General features: G+C 42.5%; 1 protein-coding gene across 2 annotated transcripts; it reads right to left on the bottom strand.

Annotated features, from left to right (window-relative positions):
• Positions 1 to 298: 298 nt before the first annotated feature.
• LOC101937460 (C-type lectin domain family 1 member B-like) lies at positions 299 to 21,619 on the bottom strand. 2 transcript variants are annotated; one of them, XM_005295715.4, is made up of 6 exons: positions 15,564 to 15,795; positions 10,476 to 10,571; positions 9,541 to 9,684; positions 7,600 to 7,754; positions 4,770 to 4,888; positions 299 to 3,472 (listed from the first exon to the last, which is right to left on the bottom strand). In XM_005295715.4, exons 1-6 carry the CDS (start codon positions 15,652 to 15,654, stop codon positions 3,334 to 3,336), a joined length of 744 nt encoding a protein of 247 aa, XP_005295772.1. In that variant the 5' UTR covers positions 15,655 to 15,795; the 3' UTR covers positions 299 to 3,333. The 2 variants fall into 2 exon arrangements, with proteins under 2 accessions (XP_005295772.1, XP_065427893.1); XM_065571821.1 differs by lacking the exon at positions 15,564 to 15,795 and adding an exon at positions 21,483 to 21,619 and having other exon boundaries at positions 3,046 to 3,472.
• Positions 21,620 to 22,048: the final 429 nt, after the last annotated feature.

Genomic DNA, 22,048 nt, shown 5'->3' with positions numbered 1-22,048 from the left:
TACTGTCTGAGAATAATAGTAGTAGATAAACCTAATATTTGGGAATATTATTGATAGAACAGTGACCCTTATTAGGATATTTCAGGTTGTAAGGAGACTATAAACTTGGGGTGAGGTTGAAATCCTTCTCCTGAGCCCCAAAATGGTGTCAAGGTAAAATTTTCCATAGCCCTATATATTCAAAAGTGATTTAGGCACTTAGAAAAATGTTAGAGTAATGAGTCCAAAGGGAATTCACCCTCTCAGCAGGAGATACACATAGCTCCCAGAGTCTGCAGCATTCACAGATTCAGAAAGCAAAGTTTGAGGTTTTGTTTATTTTTTTTTAAACAAACAGCTACAGTATGTTGAATATTGTTAATAAATGTGGAACAGTTACATACTGGCGCACAGATCTCCTGCCCCATCCCTTGGGATGATGGCAGCAACCACCAGTATATGGTGCAACATGAACAGATGGGTTTCAGAAGAGAACGAGTAAAGCAGGGGTAGGCAACATATGGCACGCATGCCAAAGGCGACACGCGAGCTGATTTTCAGTGGCACACACGCTGCCTGGGTCCTGGCCACCAGTCCAGGGGGCTCTGCATTTTAATTTAATTTTAAGTGAAGTTTCTTAAACATTTTTAAAACCTTATTTCCTCACATACAAAAATAGTTTAGTTATATATTATAGACTTATAGAAAGAGACCTTCTAAAAATGTTAAAATGTATTACTGGCACGCGAAACCTTAAATTAGAGTGAATAAATGAAGACTCAGCACACCACTTCTGAAAGGTTGCCGACCCCTGTTATACATGGAGTTATCTAGATCCTTATAACACGCCCTTCATCATTCTTGCAAATGATTAACTCAATTTCTATTCAGCCTTGTTCATTTTCCTTTCACCTGCTTGTTGTGAACCTCTGTGCATGTACAACTTTGTTTGTGTAAATGTTCAGGCAAAGCAAAGTTTGGGCCCTTGGTTAAAATCTCTTTAATGAATAAACAAAATGTGTTTAGAGCTATATGATGTCATTTAGTGAGAGCCCTGTGCTGGGATCAGTGGGATGGAGGTGACCATCCCAGGGGGAGCGCTACTCAGTCTGATTAAGGGAGGGGAGTTGAGTTCCAGACTCAAAAATCCTACACTGAAGTTACCCTTTTACCAGCTGACTCATGCATAAACATCTGGGAACTGTAAACTCAAGTGTCCCAATCAAGTGCTAGTAAAAAACACAAGGAAATAATTGGTGTGTCTTTCAGACTAATAGCAACACTTTGAATTGAGCCTGGAAGCCCATTCTGTTTCTGGAACAAAGAAGGACGTGCATGTTCCATTCCAGAAAGGGTATTATGTGAGTGTGAAGCTAAACTCTTCCGCACCTGAAATTTCTGAGTGGCCTTTTGGAGTAGTCCCAAGCAGAGTTCATTGCAGAAATCCAATTATTATTCTCTTCTGCTGCATAACTGTAAATGTTATGATTCCCCTAAAGCTACACAATACATTTAAAAAGCAAGCTACAGTATTCTGAGGCCAGAAAGGACCTCTGTGATCGTCTAGTCTGACCTCCTGTATAACACAGGCTATAGAAGCTCCCTGAAGTAATTCCACAACCGATTTGTAGTACTTGGACATAGTTGAACTAAAGCAGATCTTTTAGGAAAAACATCCAGTCTTGATTTTAAAAGTACCAGTGATGGAGAATCCACCACAACACTTGATAAGTTGTTACAATGGTTAAGTACCCTCACTAATAAAAAAAAATGTTATATTTCCAATCTGAATTTACCTAGCTTCAACTTCCAGCCAGTGGATCTTGTTATACCTATGTCTGCTAGATTAAAGAGTCTATTATCAAACATTTGCTCCTCATGTCAGCACTTATTGACTGATCAAGCCATCCCTTAAATTTCTGTGTCTTAAACTAAATAGATTGAGCTTCTTGAGACTATCAGCTGATTATCCACTACATCCCTCAAGTCTTTTTAAGAGTCACTACTTCCCAGGACAGAGTCCCCCATTCTGTAAGTATGGCCTACAGTTTTTATTCCTAGACATATAACTTTACATGTAGTGGTGTTAAAACACAGATTGTTATCTTGTGCCCAGTTTACCAAGCAATCCAGAGGTTTTCTGTACATTGTATTAAGAGTATCTTCAATATATTATTAGATGTACAATAGAGAACTACTCTGAAAAAGGAGTGTAGCTCACTTTCTACATCCCCATTCCCCCATGACATGGTTCGTGGGCTGGAGGGATTGACTGATAAGTAAGGCTCCGTGTTTTTAGAGAGGTCACGGCCATCACAGATTTTTGTTTACTGCCCGTATCCTGTCCATAACTTTTACTAAAAATACCTGTGACTAAAATACAGCCTTATTTATAAGAAAAGATTAAAAGAGCTACCTGTGCATAATTGGCTAAGTGATGACTTATTGGTGAAAAACAATGCCACTCTGTAGAAGTATGTGATGCATGAAAACATCAGAGGGGCAGAGGAATTTGGTTAGGGTTGCTGGAGCGTGTAACTGGTGTGTGATAAAACTGTAGGAAAGAGAAATGTTTAGGCTGGTGATCAGGAAATGTTTTGTTGAAGTAAAATCAATGAGACTGCAGAAGAGTCTCCTGAATAGAAGTGGCTGAAGCCTCAACACCTGAGTTACTGAAACCTGCAGTAGAGAAACCTCTGGGAACAGAGACATCATTTGAGGAAAACTCTGGAGGAAGCAAAATTGGATCAGCAGATAGACCATTCTCCGTCCCAAATAGCATCATGAAATAGAAAAAAAACTGACAATTATTGCTTTCCTAATGATCACGTCAAAAATCGGGGCGGGGGGGGGGCAGAGTTACTGAAAGACAGAGAGGTTGGGGACACCCTGGTTGGGGGAAGGCAACTGTCAGCCTTTCCCCATTGGCACCATTTCCTATTTGAGAAATGGGCAATAGGGAGCAATCATACACTGCACTTCCAGGGGATGGACAAGTTGAAACCAGATAGGTCTTTCCATATCTAAATGTAGTAATTTATTTTTACTCCAGAGTTCCCGGTTTCATTTTTTTTTTCACATTTCAGAGCTGGATTAACAGATTTTGTACATTCTCTGGGGGGGGTCATATGACCTTAACAATGTGTGTAGTGTTTGCATATGACTTTTGTAAAGGCATCCTAAAACAATGAAAATGACAATGCTGATTCTGACTCTAAACAACTATTTAAATGCTCATTTGGACACTTTGCAGAACCCAAAATCTCACAACTCAAAACAGAGCCCACAGAGCTTCTTCCCACTGCTAATAAATAAATATTTTATACTGATAAACTATAATAAACTGATAAACTGCTACTGATTGTCTGTGAGCCTCAGCTGGAAGGGTGCCTTCTCACAGATCCAGAAATTGTTCTCATCACAGCGCTGATCCGCATAAATGTATTTATACAACAGATATGCACAGGGATTCTTGCCACTGTAAACAGAGATTCTAGAAAACAAAACACAGTTTTATTACACCATACCACATTTGTGTTACATGTATAATTATTATCAGACAGGGTCATCTTCAAAAGAATTGTTAGTCACTCTGAGGTACATCTACACTAGAGCTGGAGGTGTAATTTCCAGCTCAGATAGACAAACCTACACTAGCTCTGATTAAACTAGTGTCTAAAAGGTGGCAGGACGGGCTTTCACATGGGATTGTATATGCGGTAACAAGCCTGTCCTGCCATTTTTACAGCAACGATTACATTACTTCTCCCTCTCCCTCCCCGCTTCCGCTCCTCCTTCCCCCCACCCCCGCATGCTAGCTGAATCAGCACTGGCTCATATAGGTATATCTGTAATAGCTCATTCAGAGCTAGCACAGGTATATCTATCCGAGCTGCAAATTACACCTTCAGCTCCAGCATACCCTCAATACACATATTTCTCCAAAGCACTGAAGAGCTTGACACAGTGCTGTGCACTGACCCCCTATGATGATAGACCTGAATTTACCATGCTTGCAGCCCCAGTGGCGGCTAAAGTGGTGAGAGAAACTGAGGATTTAATCTTAGATGGGTCACCCACAGGGCACTGTAGAGCACTAATTCCTATGTTACTGGATCCAGCCTCCACAGTGTTCCTAGGCACAGCCTAAAAGCAGTGAGAGACTGGGCCCAAGGAATCACCCTCAGGTTGCTTGGAGGCAGCACACAGCACTTATCTGACAGGCACCAGGAATATCCTCCACAGCACTCCCCTCCCCACTCACAGGTGCCAGGGAAAATGAGAGACTGAGGCTAGGTCTACACTACCCACCTCAATCGGCGGGTAGAAATCGATCTCTTGGGGATCGAATTATCGCATCTCGTCGGGACGCGACAATCGATCCCCGAATTGATGCTCTTACTCCACCAGCAGAGGTGGGAGTAAGCGTCGTCGATGGGGAGCCATGGAGGTTGAATTTGCGTATCTTAAATCGACACCCCCCCCCCTGTAGTGAAGACCTGCCCTGAGAGAGGTTTACAGCTTCTCAGTGAAGTGCCTATACCCCCCTCTCACCCCGAATGGCTGCTTGGGAAGAGGAATGTAGGAGGGTTTGGCAGCTAGGAGGAAGGTTGGATTGGATTGGGGGCTCCTTGTCATTGGTGGGGGGACACTGTGGGAAGGTTTGCAAAGTAGTGGGTCTAACTGGATGGTACTTACCACTGATGGTACCTGCCCATGCCTAAGTATGGACATAGACCAACTTCACATACTCATTGATGAAAATCTTTCCCCAAGTTACTAAATCTTACCCCTTTTCGGATGTAGAAAGAGCTGTGGTGTCCTCCCAAAACCAGTCAGGCCTTTCAGTGTTACGTCGTGATAATCCAATCCAGTAATTTTCTTTAATCAAATATCTACTGACATTTTCCTATGAGGAAATGAGGACAATTTTTTAGAAAAAGTTCATAAATTTGTAGGCTCAGTAACACTGCTGGAAGTCATTGAAAGAAGGTAAGTATCACAGAATGGGATGTTGTTCCTCATTATGACACCTGAGCTATAGCCCTCTTTCTATGCTTGCAGGACCATTCAAGTGCTGTAGGAGAAACTTGAGACACCATTTTGAAATATGATGGATTCTGACATATCTGAACACAAACATGCTGGTTAGCTGGAGAAAAGAGTTATGCAATGCTAAGTGACATAAATATATATAGTAACTTTTTGTAGTTTTGTAACCTCACAGATATTAGAGCTGGAAAAGCCCAGTCTGAGATTCCACCTTATCCAACTACCTCTCTAGGCTGGCCAATGACAGAAAGACTGATTTCATTGTGAATTTATAAAATTATTTAACACAAAGTTTTTGGAGTCTTATCTAATATTTACATAAGATGTGACTTTTAGACAAGAATTTTAAAAAAATCACAAATAAAGGACATGGGTGTTGCAACAGACTGAAGTGTCCCTGACTCATTGAAGAGAGAAGCCCAGGGGCCCAATACCTAGGGGCGCAACGTGAGCCCCATTACAAGGAGATGTAATCAGATGACATCACCATCCATCTCCTTGGTTGCTCCATGGCAACTCCTGAGATGTGAGCTCAAGGTTCCTGCTATTTCAATTCCTCAGTTCACATTCCCATCCCCACTTTATTCCTCCTACATATTTCCACTCTCCTTTTTTCCTACTGCCTCCTAATTGTCTAACTTAGCTATCCTGGATAAATCTAATTTTACAGTCTTTGCTATGACCAGTTTGGAAAGCTGAAAATGATGTTGAAGCAACCTGGGGGAAATTTTGCCTCCTACAGTCTGGTGAGAGGGAAATATGAGCAACCCCTCTTGATGTTTTTTTCAGAGGAACCAGCCCCAGCAGTGCGTACTAAGGTCATGTGACACACAGGCTGTGATTGTGATCTTCCAATACTTGAACCTCAACCCAAAGACAGAAGCCCTGATTTCCTCTCCTCTGCTGTTCCTGTCTCTTTCCCCCTCTGTGTACATCTGTCATGTCTACTGCTAAAAAAAAAGGCAGACTCAGAATTTACCAACAAAATGAAATTGCTGAGATCTCCCACCTAAAATAGATTTGCTTTTTCCTCAGCAAAGGTATTGGAAGCTATTTGATATATTTGATAAAATGAAATTTACTTGATTTATTTATGTGCCTGTTGTGACAGATAAGGCAATTTCCTGCAATACTCTTGAAAAACCTTGTTGAATAAAGTTTAGGTGTATTTGGAGTCCTTTGTATAAAAACCCAACGTATTATTGTGGAAGTGTATGTAATTTCTCTGGAAGGGACATGTAGCCAATGTAAAGCTTGTGAAGTGTTATGAGTTTCAAATAACTCTATTAAACAGTGTTATAGACAAGAATGAATTTCTGGGACAAAAATAATTAAGTGGGAACCTTGAGGTGGAGGTGGATGCAAAGTTACCCTCCTCTATTTATGCAAAAACTCAGCCTTTTGAAGTTATGCCCTGAGGAGAGAACCATTGTCTACTGATTACCTGCACCCAGAAATCTGAAGATCAAGGCCCTACAGGGATAAAGGAAAGACGAACATTTTCATGAGTGCACTTGATCCAGGTTAAAGCTGTTACAAACAGAACCCCCCTGCCCCCGGTATGGTCTGAAGAACAGCTCACCTAACTGAGTCCTTGTTGGAGTTGGGGGTGATCTCTGGTAAGCTCATTAGCATGCATGTAGGTTCATTTATTGTTTTAATGTGTGTTCTCTGCAATGCTTTCACCTTAAGAATAAATGTGCTTGCTTAGAAAGGGTTGCATGGTAATTTATAACTATGGGCACTTATGCTGTTTATAGCCTCTGGAAAAAAAGCAAAGTGCAGATGCTGGCTGTTTCGGTCATCTACCTTGCTGGGGGATATCAAAGTGTAGGCAGGGAACTATGCACCCTGAAAATACCTCAGATAGAAGGTGAGAGATGCAGGTCTCCACCCAACAGAGCTGGTGCCCTTGCTGGTCCATGGTGTGGAAATGCAGGTGCAGTTGACCTAAACTGTGACACATGTAATAAATGTGAGATGGGCATTTCTTGTTTGGGCAGATCAAATAAGTAAAACCAAGATCCAAGCAACAAAAGCACAGATTACTGTTACTGGGAGAGGGGGGGAATTAAAAATGACAGTATCCTGCAACCTCAATCCAGGCCTGTCAATAATGTATGCCTCTGAGTAGGACTGTCTCTGCCCACCTGGCTTGTAACTTTGAAAACCTCTGCCCTACATCCCTCTACCAGCCCGAAGAGCAGATCAACTGTTCTCCTTAGAGCACTGGTCAATCCTCTGCCTGAAACCTGAGGGGGTAAAAAGCCTTTGTGGAAGACTCAAAGCTCGTAACCATGCTGCGATTCAATACACTCACAAAAAGAGTTTCTGAATAATACCCTGTGACTGGCAGTAATTTCTTCATGCCAGTATCCCTTGTTATACAATGACATCTTTGGAACTATGCTAATTATGCTAATGTACATGGATCTGGCCTACTGTACAGAGTCTGGGGATATTGAATAGCTGGAGATACACTAGCCAAAACATATTTTCTGTTTTGTGGAGATTTCTGAAAGGTATACAGAAGTACAAAAGGAAACTGGGTTGGGCTGGGGAACATACCAGCTTCTCCTTGTCTTTTATCATGAGAAGGGTGGAATGTTGTGAGGCACAGAAGGTCCGACTCCCCTCCCATGTATTCTTCCCTGAAGAAATGTAGTAACAGGTGTCTCCTCCCATTCGTTGCCAGTTTGTGGGGCAGAGTGTACAACTCATTCCTGAAGAAAAGTGAAAAATCATCATTCTGTTTTTAATCCTATGTGTGATGTGGAGAAAACGAGGGCTACGGCCATTGGCTTGAGATGGCAAGGTAATCAAAGAGTTGTGATGTCTGTGACCCTAATTCTCCATGACACCAAATACTGAGATCTTACTCAGATTTTACTCAGTCCTCGCTGCGTCAAAGTTCCATTGAGGTCAAAGAAATATGACTAAGTAAAAACAGAGCAAAACCTGTCAATGCTGAACTCATTTGGGCATTGTCAGACATTGCCTTCCTCATGTTGATACTCTGGATGGAGGTTAACTGGACCATGGGATAGTCTCCCAAGGAAATGGCAGATGTCTGATTGCTTGAAGAACTAGCTGGCGTTAGTGAATACACTGTACTAACAATCTTGAACTGGCCAGAGGACTGGGAGCCAGAGAATGTACAATATATTGGCCACCAGTAACATGTAGACTCACCAATAATTTTTATAATTTTATGAGTTGTGTGGGAAAAATATGAATCACATTTTCAATCTGATTTCTCCCTGCACAACAGTTTTGTGAGATGGGGGTTATTTCCCTTTATTGCCAATCACCTTGCTCAGTTTTTTCTCCAACCAGTAAGATTGGGATAATAGATCTCTTTTCAGGAGTTCCAAAGTAAGTTACTTTTTCCCCATCTTCCTGGGGCTGATTCCCTGCTTCACAATCAAAGACCTTAAGATCTTTCCTGTTTAATTTACCTGGTTTCTGATTCACCTAACCCACCCTTCCGTTAAGGTGCCATCTTGAATTTGCCTTAGAAGACCATTAGTACTGCTCCTTAATTAGTCAGAGGAGTCAATCCTGAGAAATATGAGGCACTCCTACCTCACAAAGGACATAGCATGGTGCCCCTTCCACACCCCACAACAGCTCCCCTCTTTCTGCTGTGCCCCTCCCAACAATCCCAGAGACTGAATGGGAGTGGAATCCTGATTTACCACACTTGAACACTGTAAGGGTACTGTCCCCACCTGACATCTGTTTCATATTCTCTGTAATAAATTGGTTAATCTCACTCCAGTTCTTCAGAGTAGCAGCCGTGTTAGTCTGTATCCGCAAAAAGAACAGGAGTACTTGTGGCACCTTAGAGACTAACAAATTTATTAGAGCATAAGCTTTCGTGGACTACAGCCCACTTCTTCGGATGCATATGGTGCCACAAGTACTCCTGTTCTTTTTACTCCAGTTCTTAGTGATTTGGTGTCACCATCATGACAGGCTCTAATTATCGATGTTGTAAGCAATTTCAGCAGAGAGGATAAAAATAGAAAGTGTCCTGGAAATGGAATTCCCTTACACCTCATTTCTCTCCTTAATCCCTGCTTACTCTCAGACAAGGTCTACACTACCCGCCTGAATCGGCGGGTAGAAATCGATCTCTCGGGGATCGAATTATCGCGTCTCGTCGGGACACGACAATCGATCCCCGAATCGATGCTCTTACTCCACCAGCAGAGGTGAGAGTAAGCACCGTCGACGGGGAGCCACGGAGGTCAATTTTGCTGCCGTCCTCACAGCGAGGTAAGTCAGCTCCGATACGTCGAATACAGCTACGCTATTCACATAGCTGAATTTGCGTATCTTAAATCGACCCCACCCCTGTAGTGAAGACCTTCCCTCAGTAATGGTTTTACTGAGCTCAGATTAGCATGAGATGTTGTGTGAGGGGACTATTGCATCACCATTGCCCTGTGTTATTACTCATCCTGGGACAAAAGATTTAGTCAGGTGTATAACAACATTGTTTACCATTATTTTTATTCTTCGCTTCCCCTTTGAAACACAAACTCTCTCTTATTTCTTGCAGCCTGCTTGAGAAATTTGTTTGCAGAGCTTTCTCCTTCTCTTTGAGTTTTACATTCTCTTCCTGGCAGATGTTGGTAACCTGGAAAACTGAAATTCACAGAAGCATTTTCTAGCATGAACTTTTACAAATTCAAATGTTATTGAGGTGAAAAGGAGGTTTTTTTTTTTTTATTTGGCTCGCCTGCTAGCCATACTGAGATTTGTTCGTTTCTGAACGGTTACTTTTAAATGCTGCTGGGATTATTAAAATGCAAGCGTTAATTATCAGGGTGCCTACAGCTTTTTATAATTGTCTTTTTAATATTTAAAACTGAATAAATTGTTCCTTTCAATTATTGGTCATTCCATTGACTTGATTTATTTTCATCCTTATTTTACAGAAATATCAGATAGTGATGAACTCAGAGGTCAAATGTAATTTTTCTGTTTATTTTTTTTTTAAAGGAAGTGGCCTATTCATGAGACATGGGCCCTTCCACCTTTCCATCATGGATTTGTATCCAGAGAAGGTCACTAGTATCCAAAAGTGATGGCCACCTGAAAACAGATTAGTGTGAAATGAGATAGTGGAGGTCACTAGTTCCCAATGAGCCAGCTGACACAAAAAAGGGTACCTTTTTGGCAGTTTAAGAGGAGAGGTCCAGGCATGAATGGACTATTAAGATTGTCACTTGTAGTAGTGATACCTCTGGAGCAGGGCCAAGGTAATGTACATTAATGGGTGAGGCAGAGCATCTGGGAAGCTTGCTCTGTGCAGTCTGCCTGTGTTGTACCAGCTCTATGGCTAAATCAAGAACTTCATCCTATAGGGGATGGATATCAAACTGAAATCTTTCACCAACATTGAATTCACCAAATAAATATGTATTGTTACTTACACACAACTCCCAGGGCTAGCAGTCCTACCATTAACGCCAGACACAATGTGAGCAAAGTCAGGGCAGCCAGACACCATGGGGATGAAGTGGGGAGCCCTGGCAGAAATCAACAATGAATTCAGTAACTAAAAGAGGCAGATCCTGAAAATTCCTTATTTTGCTTCTATTATGTTTTCTTCTTTTCCTCACCCTACCCACAAGGACACTGAGCCATGTGCTGATAGTGCAGACTTTGGTACAAGGTCCTCAGTGAGAGCAGTTCTGCTTGGAGGGGGTTGCAGCTACCCAAGGTGCCTAAAACATCCCTTCCAATGCAGGGAGTTGCAGCCGCTCAAAACAGACCCCAGCTTGGGGTCGCCCCCACTGCAATCTGTCTGCAGAGCTCCTGTGGACCCAAAGTGAAGATTAAAGCTGGAAGCATTACCTGCCGTCCCAGGGGTGAATTCTTCTCAGGCCACAGCAACAGCCCTTGCTGATGAAGGGCGCTGTAATGTGCCAGGAGGAGGGATAGCTCAGTGGTTTGAACATTGGCCTGCTAAACCCAGGATTGTGAGCTCAATCCTTGAGGGGGCTATTTGGGGCAAAAATCTGTCTGTGGATTGGTCCTGCTTTGAGCAGGGGGTTGGACTAGATGAGGTCCCTTCCAACCCTGATATTCTTTGTTTCTATGTCTGTACATGTGGGGTGAATCAAACCCACTGCACATTATTCCACAAAAGTTCAGACTTTGTGTTCTTTTTTCTGCTTCCTCCTTATTAGGCAACACCATGGCTTGAAGGAGAAAGTAGTTAAGGACATTGAGGTCAATGGTAATAGGGACAAAATACAACATGGTTTTACAAAAGGTAGATCATGCCAAACCAACCTGATCTCCTTCTTTGAGAAGGCAACAGATCTTTTAGACAAAGGAAACACAGTGGATCTAATTTACCTCGATTTCAGTAAGGCATTTCCACATGGGGAATTATTAGCTAAATTGGAAAAGTTGGGGATCAATATGAAAGGTTGATAAGGAACTGGTTAAAGGGAGACTACAATGGGTCATACTGAAAGGTGAACTGTCAGGATGGAGGGAGGTTACTAGTGGAGTTCCTCAGGGATCGGTTTTAGGACCAATCTTAATATTACTGACCTTGGCACAAAAAGTGGTAATGTGCTAATAAAGTCTGTGGATGACACAAAGCTGGGAGGTATTGCCAATACAGAGAAGGACCGGGATATCATACAGGAAGATCTGGATGACCTTGTAAACTGGAGTAATAGTAATAGGATGAAATTTAATAGTGAAAAGTGCAAGGTCATGCATTTAGGGATTAATAACAAGAAGTTTTGTTATAAACTGGGGAAGCATCAGTTGGAAGTAACAGAGGAGGAGAAGGACCTTGGAGTATTGGTTGATCACAGGATGACTATGAGCTGCCAATGTGATATGGCCATGAAAAAAGCTAATGCGGTCTTGGGATGCATCAGGTGAGGTATTTCCAGTTAGTACCATTATACAAGGCACTGGTGAGACCTCATCTGGAATACCATGTGCAGTTCTGGTCTCCCATGTTTAAGAAGGATGAATTCAAACTGGAACAGGTACGGAGAAGGGCTACTAGGAGGATCCGAGGACTGGAAAACTTGTCTTATGAAAGGAGTCTCAAAAAGCTCGGCTTGTTTAGCCTAACTAAAAGAAGGCTGAGGGGAGATATGATTGCTCTCTATAAATATATCAGAGGGATAAATACCAGGGAGGGAGAGGAATTATTTCAGCTCACTACCAATGTGGACACGAGAACAAATTGATATAAAATGGCCATCGGGAAGTTTAGACTTGAAATTAGATGAAGGTTTCTAACCATCAGAGGCGTGAAGTTCTGGAACAGCCTTCCAAGGGGAGCAGTGGGGGTTTGATACAGGAGTGGGTGGGTGAGATTCTGTGGCCTGTGTTGTGCAGGAGGTCAGACTAGATGATCATAATGGTCCCTTCTGACCTCAAAGTCTAAAGTCTATGATACTGAGGAAACGAGATGTCAACCCTTCCAGCCCTGGCATCTCCACCAACCAATAGTCATTTACCTCCTTCTCCTCCAGCAATGACAGGTCCTTTCCCACCATCAGCTTACCTCCCCTTTCTCTAAAATTATCCTCCCTCCCTCATCAGCCATCATCCAGTCCCCCTTAAATGTTTTTTGTTTTTCACATTTCACAATCTTTTTTAATGGAAAATATTTTGAGAATCCAGGTTTAGACAGAGAGGATGATAAGAGTGAGCAAAAGGGTTGAAAATGAAAGCTGAATTTCCTAAAAAAATAATAAAATGGTGAGAACAAAGAATTAGCCCTGGTCTACACTAGGAGTTTAGGTCGAATTTAACCCTGCACACATCCACATGACACAGCCATTTTTGTTGAGTTAAAGGGCTCTTAAAATCTATTTCTGTACGCCTCCCCAATGAGGGGATTAGCACTGAGTGTCTGTTGCGGGGACAGTTTGTCAGTTTGACTGTGTGCTTGATTGTTTGAAGAGTGTGAATTGGGAGTGCTTTGTTCCAGGTGGGCCTTGAGTGGGCCTGATTGTTATAAAAAGGCAGCCAATTGTGAACCAGCAGAGCGACGAACAGCGGAGAGGCTAACGGAGGGAGTTTGCCTGGGGGGAGCCCACTGAGGCTTTCATCTTACAGCCTTTTCTGAGTATTAACTGCAACAGCTGAGGAAGCACTTAGAAGGAAGGTAATATGGATGGTGAGCGATCAGCTCTTGTGACCTGCACAGGATGTGCCATGTTTGTCTTTCTTCCACAGGACAGAAGTGACTTTGTCTGTACAAAGTGCAAGCGGGTCTCCATATTGGAAGAGAAGGTATCAACCCTGCGTTGCATAAGAGAAAATGAAGATTTCTTGGAGAGACGTCAGGATATGCTTCTACGGGCACAACATTCTGAAGAATCAGAGCAGGCTGCGCAGCAGGGACAGAGGGACGGTGAAGAAAATTGGCAGCATGTGACCTCCAGAAGAAGAAAGAGGAGCGTTCATATACCAGCAGTGCAGATACAGGTGAGCAACCATTTTTATGTTCTCTCCACAGGTACTAATGCGGAGAGTGGACCAGATGATACATCAGGGGGAAGGGAGCACAAGGAGACTACACTAATTGGAAGGCATGAGATGCACTGTCCTAGGGATGGTGGTTCCACGACCACCACTCCCAAGAGAAGGAGGCGGATGGTGGTGGTCGGGGACTCCCTCCTAAGGGGAACTGAGTCATCTATCTGCAGTCCTGACCGGGAAAGCCGAGAAGTGTGCTGCTTGCCAGGAGCTAGGATTCACGATGTGACGGAGAGACTGCCGAGACTCATCAAGCCCTCAGATCACTAGCCCTTCCTGCTTCTCCATGTGGGCAACAATGATACTGCCAAGAATGACCTTGAGTGGATCACTGCAGACTACATGGCTCTGGGAAGAAGGATAAAGGAGTTTGAGGTGCAAGTGGTGTTCTCATCCATCCTCCCTGTGGAAGGAAAGGGCCCAGGTAGAGACCGTCGAATTGTGGAAGTCAACAAATGGCTACACAGGTGGTGTTGGAGAGAAGGCTTTGGATTCTTTGACAATGGGATGATGTTCCAAGAAGAAGGATTGCTAGGTGGAGACGGGCTCCATCTAACGAAGAGAGGGAAGAGCATCTTTGCAAGCAGGCTGGCAAACCTAGTGAGGAGGGCTTTAAACTAGGTTCACTGGGGGAAAGAGACCAAAGCCCTGAAGTAAGTGGGGAAATAGCATACCAGGAGGAAGCACAAGTAGGAGAGAGCAAGAGGGGAGGACTCCTGCCTCATACTGAGAAAGCAGGATGATCAGCGAGTTATCTTAAGTGCCTATATACAAATGCAAGAAGCCTGGGAAACAAGCAGGGAGAACTGGAAGTCCTGGCACAGTCAAGGAACTATGATGTGATTGGAATAACAGAGAGTTGGTGGGATAACTCACATGACTGGAGTACTGTCATGGATGGATATAAACAGGAAAGACAGGCAGGGCAGAAAAGCAGGGGGAGTTGCATTGTATGTAAGAGAGCAGTATGACTGCTCAGAGCTCCAGTATGAAACTGCAGAAAAGCCTGAGACAGGGCCTGTAACACACTGATGCCGTCTGGTGATCGCTACTTTCATAGAGATGGCAAAACTGCTAAATAATCTGACATTAATTTGAATGTAAAGATGAAAAAACCTTCCACCTTCACTACCGAGCTACAGCCCCAAGCTGGGGCCTGAAGGCAAAACCCTTTGTGCTCTCTGACATTTAACCAAAAAAGGGAAGTGGTTTTCAATTTCAATCACTCCAGGTTTGCTGGATGGAAATGCTGCTGCAGAGGACAGCATGGGGCTATGTGGTTGAATTGTTCAGGGGGCCACAGCAAACCAATGTCCTGACTTGTGAGTGTTTTGCTTAAATAATCTCCTATTCATTGTTTCAGGGAAAGGCCATGAATTGGGGTTTGTCTTAGAGGGTTTTCTCTTCTACTTATTAATGTCACTTATCAATTACAAGAAGCAACCTGGAGCAAGTCAAACATGAATGCAAACAAAAATCTTCACTTCCCCACAAACCATAGTTTGACAACAGTAAAATCCTAATCTAGGATGCATCATGCCATGGATGATTTTGCAAAAATGATTATGAACTGATGGCACAGTATCTTCTCTAGACTGTCCAACTCTGCTCTAGAGCCTGATCCCACACAAACACTTACTACCTGGCATACTGCTCACTCATCTGGGTAATCCATCAAAGTCACTAGGACTATTCATGGCAGTAAGTATTGCTCTCAGCAGTTAGTGTTTGCAGGATTGGGTCCCTACATAATAAAATCTTCAGGGGACAGACAGCATCTCCCGCCCATGCTTTGAACAGAAATGTGCCTGCTTCTGCCCTTCTGTTAATTAATAATGACAATAAAACAGGACAAATTCACCACTGGTGTAACACTACTGAGAAGTGCGGAGTTAGAGAAGCGAATTTGGTCCATTCTGCCTAAGCCTAGGTTGAGAGCACTTCCCAGCCCAGCTAATTTTAGCACAATAACGAAAAAAGCCCAATAGAGATTGTACCTTTTTCCTCAGGAGTGGGAGGCTTTGGAATATTTTCCAGTGCATAAGATTTATTAAATTCCAGATCCGCATATGTTATTTCCTCTGTCATAGTTGGTGAAGAGGGAAGCTTATATTCCGAGCCAAAAAGTTATAGCACGTTTCAGGTTCTGCAGCTGTTGAGCGAGGAACAAGATCTGTTGTTTTAGAGAGGGCTCCTTTTTAATGCATTGTTAGATACAAATAAGGCAACCCGGATATCGAAGCAGAGTGGCCCAGAACTTCCTCTGAAAGGATGTTACAAAAGAGAAATGTTCCCTTTGAACTGAGGAATTGTTCCCTTCTCTTTCTTCCTCTGCCTCCCTTCTCGCCCATCTGCCCTTCACTTATTTCTCTTTGCAACGTCTGTCGAAAACACAGCCCTGTCTGTGTAAATTCTGTGGGTTGGTTTTTAAAGAGGCAACTTGTTTCTGGAGAACTGCAGGTTCATGATTCACCTGCAGGGGTGAATACAGGATTTTCACAGCATCATGGCCATATTCTGTTGTTGCCAGCTGCATGCCGTAGAGCAGGGGTAGGCAACCTATGGCACACAAGCTGATTTTCAGTGGCACTCACTGATCCGGGAGGCTCTGCATTTTAATTTAATTTTAAATTAAGCTTCTTAAACATTTTAAAAACCTTATTTACTTTACATACAACAATAGTTTAATTATATATTACAGACTTATAGAAAGGAAAACTCCTACAGATGTTAAAATGTATTACTGGCACGTGAAACTTTAAATTAGAGTGAATAAATGAAGACTCAGCACAGCACTTCTGAAAGGTTGCCAACCCCTGAGCTAGATCCTCAGCTGGTATAGAATGGCATAGCTTCAACTTCGGTTTAAGCCAGCTTTCTCTCCCTCCCCCCCATTTTCTACTGCCAGTGAGGCACAAAGAAGCTGGTGAGGTGAAGTAAGGTTCTGGTCCTCAGGGCCTAGCTGTCCATTTGGCAAATTCTTCTTAAGCTTTATTGTCATACTGTATCTCAAAAATGGCAAGGTCTCAAAATGTGTTCTGATGGTCTTGCAGATCACCAACTTCTATTGGTATTTTTGAATGCTGGTAGTAAATGCTGGCATGATGTTCCTGTGTGAATCTGGAAAATCAAAATGTTCCCTTGTCATGTTATAGCCATGTACGCTCTGATGCATGGAGCTACAGTTCCTTCCCCTGCAAAGTCTGGCTTTATAACAACTTCAATGAATGACATTAAGTGAGGACTTAATTGCATGCTCTAAATGGATTGAAGGTTTACACATTTCCTCAGAACTGTTATTGCATGTTATTGAAGCCTTCCTCATCCTATTCTAACACTTGTAGGGCATGAGTAAAACACATCAACAAACCTATGTAGAGTGGCAGGCCTAAACTAGTAGGGATACTGAGAACAGGACTGAGACAAGCAAAATTGGTGGTGGTGGTGGGGAAATTGCATGGGCCCTTAATCTGTCTCTGTCCAGCACTACCAACCACAATATTAATCTGTTTTTGTCTAAGCTGATCCATCTTGGGAGACAACTGGAACAACTATACAGTAGCATGAGACTGTTTTCATATATTCAGGGGCAGATTCTTAGATAAAATTGGTGTAACTCTTTTGATTTCAATGAGCTATGCTGCTTTACACCAGGTGAGAATATGGCCCTCCTTCATCTCTAGGTCACTGGTTCTTCTACATCTCCAGGTTGTTAACTCCCATCTGGAGGCCCCTCAGGGGCCTATCTGAAATAAGTGGGTGAATTCCAGTCTTGCTCTGAGAAGGATGGTGTTTACATCACAAAAATCACAACCAGATAAGAATTAATTGGCTTCACCCAATGTCTCAGCAGAGGGATGAAAACTGGAATAGACCATAGCATGGGCCTCTGTCTCCCTTAGAGGTCCTTGGGGTCAAGAATGAGGTTAGCATTAGCAGGGGGATGGGACTGTGTGCATATGGGTGTTGGGCCCGGGAAGGCAGCTTGTGTTACTGCCCTCTGGGTTGTAGATATTCTCAAAACAGAGGACATCAGCCTCCAGGGCTATTAGTTCTGCAAGTTTCAACAGCACTTTAGAAAATAACACAAACTCAGTTGCTTGTTCTCAGTGGTCAGGACTCATTAGACACTCTCAGCCGCAGATGGAAAACCACAACAGAAAAGATGAGAAATATAAGAGACACTCAGCGCTGACATCATTCACACTTGGTTGTGAAACGTGTCCCATTAACTGTATGCAAAGCAGCAGCGATGGTATCTGGGAAGTACATGAACTACAACAGAGGGCTGCTGTACCCCTCTAGCTTTTGTGGGTCTTTCCTGCATTACTCAACCCATAGCCAATGGTGTGGTTGCCACCATATAACAGCATCAAGCGCTTTTGCAGTGTCACTAAGGAGAACTACTTGAAACTGTTTGAAATCTTGATGCAAGATGTCAAAAGCTTTGGGTGGAACATTTTTTACAAATGTGCTGACTTTTCACCCACTTTCTTGAGGATTTGAATACACACACAGCAAGACATGCCTGAAACGTAAGGAGGGAACTGGGTGTAATTTCTTGTATACTATTCTCCCCAGAATCCTCACTAGGACTCAGGAACAACCAGAGAAGAGGCTATCCTTCTCAGGATTTGAACTGAGCTCAGTGCAGGCTTGGGCAGGTCTCTGGGAGTGAGGTAGTGATTGCACCGTGGATACCTATACACTGCAGTCATGACCGACAGTCCTCACAGTTTACGGACCTTGCTATTGAGTTTCAGTGACTCGATTTATGGAGTTTTCAATGATCCGTGACCCATTTATTATCTTTCTTCTCTGCCTGTGTAACATTTTCTGTCTGTGGTGATGAGGGACAGGAGAGGGAAGCAAATATAACTCTTTTGTGAATATGCTTTATGAGTTCTGAGTTTGGAAAATCTCTTAGTGTTCCCTTTTATTTCACAGTGTGGTCAGAGCTACACAACAAGCTTACGGGTTCTCTGGAGTCACCTAAAAGCATAGTTAAGCACTTGAACAGGTTACCTAGCGAGGCTGTGGAATTTTCTTTAGTGATGATACTTTTGACACCACTGCATGACATTCTTATTCTCACAAAATTCTGCAACATCATTGTATTTTCTTGCATCTCAGTGAGGATGAAATGTAATTATATCACGTACTGAAGGGACAATAAGAGACAACAACATTGCCTATTGAAAGGAAGTCATTTGGGAAGTTTGGATGTAACAACATCACAATGCTTCATAATGCCCCAGGTAAATTTGGGGCTCTTTAATTTTCTTGCAGAGAACACGAAAGCCAGGATTAACTAATAGAAAACGGGAATAGAGTGAAAAACAAGATTCCTTATGAATGGAAGCCACGGGGAACTGCTTTATCAGGGTGTAATGGTGCCTATATATGATTTTGAAAGTTCTGCTTTGGCCACAGGAAAGTGTTGTTTTTGACAAAAAGAGACTCCGGAAAGGTAGGAAAGTAATTGTATAACGACCTAGTGACAATTCTGTTGGTGACATATGAGCCAGAATGAATCCAAATTAGCACCATTCACTGGAGCTGGAATTCTGCAAAATTGTAAGTCTCAATACTTACACATAACCAACAGGGCTATTAGCCCTATGAAGAGCACCAAGCACACCGTCAGCAAAGTCAGGGCAACTGGACGCCACACGGGGGAAGGAGCAGGGAGCCCTGAGAGAATCCAATAATTGTTTCAGTGATGAAAATAAGTGAAGTGACATCCCCTTTTTAATTGCTCTTTTAAAATATATTGTTTTTCTTCACTCACACATGTTTTTAACAATTGAATATTCTGAGATTCTCGAGTCAACCATAAAGCGAACAGAAGAGAAAGAAGAGATCTTGAGAAGCAGAAATAGCTGATTCATAAGAGTAGATTTTTATGTGTTGAGATATTTTTATGATGAACCCAGCTCTGTACTGTCTGAGAATAATATTAGTAGATAAACCTAATATTTGGGAACATTATTGATAGAACAGTGACCCTTATTAGGATATTTCAGGTTGTAAGGAGACTATAAGGTTGAAATCCTTCTCCTGAGCCCCAAAATGGTGTCAAGGTAAAATTTTCCATAGCCCTATATTTTCAAAAGTGATTTAGGCACTTAGAAAAATGTTAGAGTAATGAGTCCAATGGGAATTCACCCACTCAGGAGGAAATACACATAGCTCCCAGAGTCTGCAGCATTCACAGATTCAGAAAGCAAAGTTTGAGGTTTTGTTTAATTTTTTAAAATAAACAGCTACAGTATGTTGAATATTGTTAATAAATGTGGAATAGTTACATAGTGGCACACAGATCTCCTGCCCCATCCCTCGGGATGATGGCAGCAACCACCAGTACATGGTGCAACATGAACAGATGGGTTTCAGAAGAGAACGAGTAAAGCAGGGGTAGGCAACGTATGGCACGCATGCCAAAGGCGACACGCGAGCTGATTTTCAGTGGCACACACGCTGCCTGGGTCCTGGCCACCAATCCATGGGGCACTGCATTTTAATTTAATTTTAAATGAAGCTACTTAAACATTTTAAAAAACCTTATTTCCTTACATACAACAATAGTTTAGTTATATATTATAGACTTATAGAAAGAGACCTTCTAAAAATGTTAAAATGTATTACTGGCATGTGAAACCTTAAATTAGAGTGAATAAATGAAGACTCAGCACACCACTTCTGAAAGGTTGCCAACCTCTGGAGTAAAGGGTTCACATAAGCAGCAGGGTCTATAATTAAGGCCCATCTCATCTTTGATACTAGTTGCACCGAAGCTGCATAGATCAGAGATGAGGCTTTAAGAAAAACACTAAAACTCCCAAGACTCACAATAAAATTACAGCAGATGACAAGGCTGCTCTGATCACATTTAGAAAATTTTGTTCACAAGCATATGGATTAGAAACCTTTTCAATGGAAACTTCAGTTCATGGAAGCTGATTGCATTTAACCAGGAAAATATATTTGTCAAGGCCTGCATTAAAATTTTAAATTATGTAGTTTTTCCTACTATCACAATGTCCTGCATAATCTCAATCATAGAATATCTGGGTTGGAAGGGACCTCAGGAGATCATCTAGTTCAACCTGCTGCTCAAAGTAGGACCAATCCCCAGACAGATTCCCCGCATCCCTAAGTGGTCCCCCTCAAAGATTAAATTCACAACCCTGGATTTAGCAGGCCAATGCTCAAACCACTGAGCTATCCCTTCCCTCTCCCTAACAAATCAATTTGATCAAAATAATCAAATCCAGATCAGGGATGTCTCCTTGCTGCAAGGGATTTATCTGGGAACCCCACAAGTCATAGCAGAGGGAAACATCAGAATAAGGTTTAATATAAAAGCAGAGACACCCTCCCCCAAGTTACCATCCTCAATAACAGATTCAATAATAGACATGTTCTTAGCCACTTCTTATATTTTTTTACAGATAGAATACATTATAAAGACCTATCGAGAAATATATGTACACAATAGTTGCTCATTTCCTGAATTGGATTGGGGCTGTGAACTGTGTGCATAGTAATTATCCCCTGCCACAATGAAATAATCAGGTGCTGTACAAACACACAATAGAAGACAGTATCTACCTTGAAGAGCTTACAAACGAAATAGACAAGACAGAAAAGTAGGGTTGTGATCAGTGTGATGACTGTAAACTTGCTCTTGCTACCATCATTTTTCTTTTTGGGAGGAGGGGATGTGGGGATTAGCGACATAAAAAGACAAAAGAAGAGATGGGGATAAGGGAGACAGAGCAGGCGAGAACATGGAGAGGAGGAAGTGAAGTGAGGCTGACGCAATTCTGTGCATGGGGCTGGGAGAGGGTTGGAGCAAGCAGCCAATCAGTAATGGGCACAAAGTCCAAGAAAAACTGTAGAATATGTGATACCTCTGTTGTTGCCTGGATGTCCACGGGCAGATACTGGAGTTCGGGATTGCAAATTTAAAGTGGCGTATCCCTTCTCATCCTCCATATCCAATCTTTTGTCCTCCCTGGAGGACAGAGACACCCTGGCTGCCCTGTTAGACCAGTATTGGGAAAGGAAGAACTGTTCACATTTCAGCATTTCATCAGAAACCACACAGGAAATTTGCACTACACTCCTAAAAAGGAACTTGCAGCCTCAAGAATTAAAGTGACACTGTCAAGGTTGCAACCTTCCAGTCTTCTCTTTCTATTTTTAATTCATGTAATGTTTTGAAAGGTCAATGAAATGCCTCCTTAGAAGGAGGAATGACTTAAACATTTGTGAACACTTTTCATCTGGAGTCTTAAAGTGCTTTTGAAAGGAGGGTATCCCTAGTCCCCTTTTACAGATGGGAGAGAGCTGAAGTGACTTGCCCAAGTCACATAGTAAGTCAGTGTCAAAACCAGGAACAGGATTCAGGTTTCCTCCTCAGGAACTTCTGTTCTGTCCCCTACACTTGAAAACCTCCTTGTTTACAACTATCAAA

Source organism: Chrysemys picta, chromosome 1 (genome assembly GCF_011386835.1).
Source record: "Chrysemys picta bellii isolate R12L10 chromosome 1, ASM1138683v2, whole genome shotgun sequence".
In the NCBI taxonomy this organism is placed as follows: domain Eukaryota; kingdom Metazoa; phylum Chordata; order Testudines; family Emydidae; genus Chrysemys; species Chrysemys picta.
The sequence above is the reverse complement of the archived record's forward strand: the minus strand, read 5'-3'. Positions and strand labels throughout refer to the sequence as shown.

Coding starts and splice junctions, on each gene's coding strand:
- LOC101937460 (XM_005295715.4), bottom strand. CDS start 15,654: ATGACAGAGGAAATAACATATGCGGATCTGGAATTTAATAAATCTTAT. Junction 9,685..10,475: donor GCTAGCCCTGGGAGTTGTGT/GTAAGTAACAAT, acceptor TGTGAATTTCAG/TTTTCCAGGTTACCAACATC. Junction 7,755..9,540: donor AGCGAAGAATAAAAATAATG/GTAAACAATGTT, acceptor ACTTTTCTTCAG/GAATGAGTTGTACACTCTGC.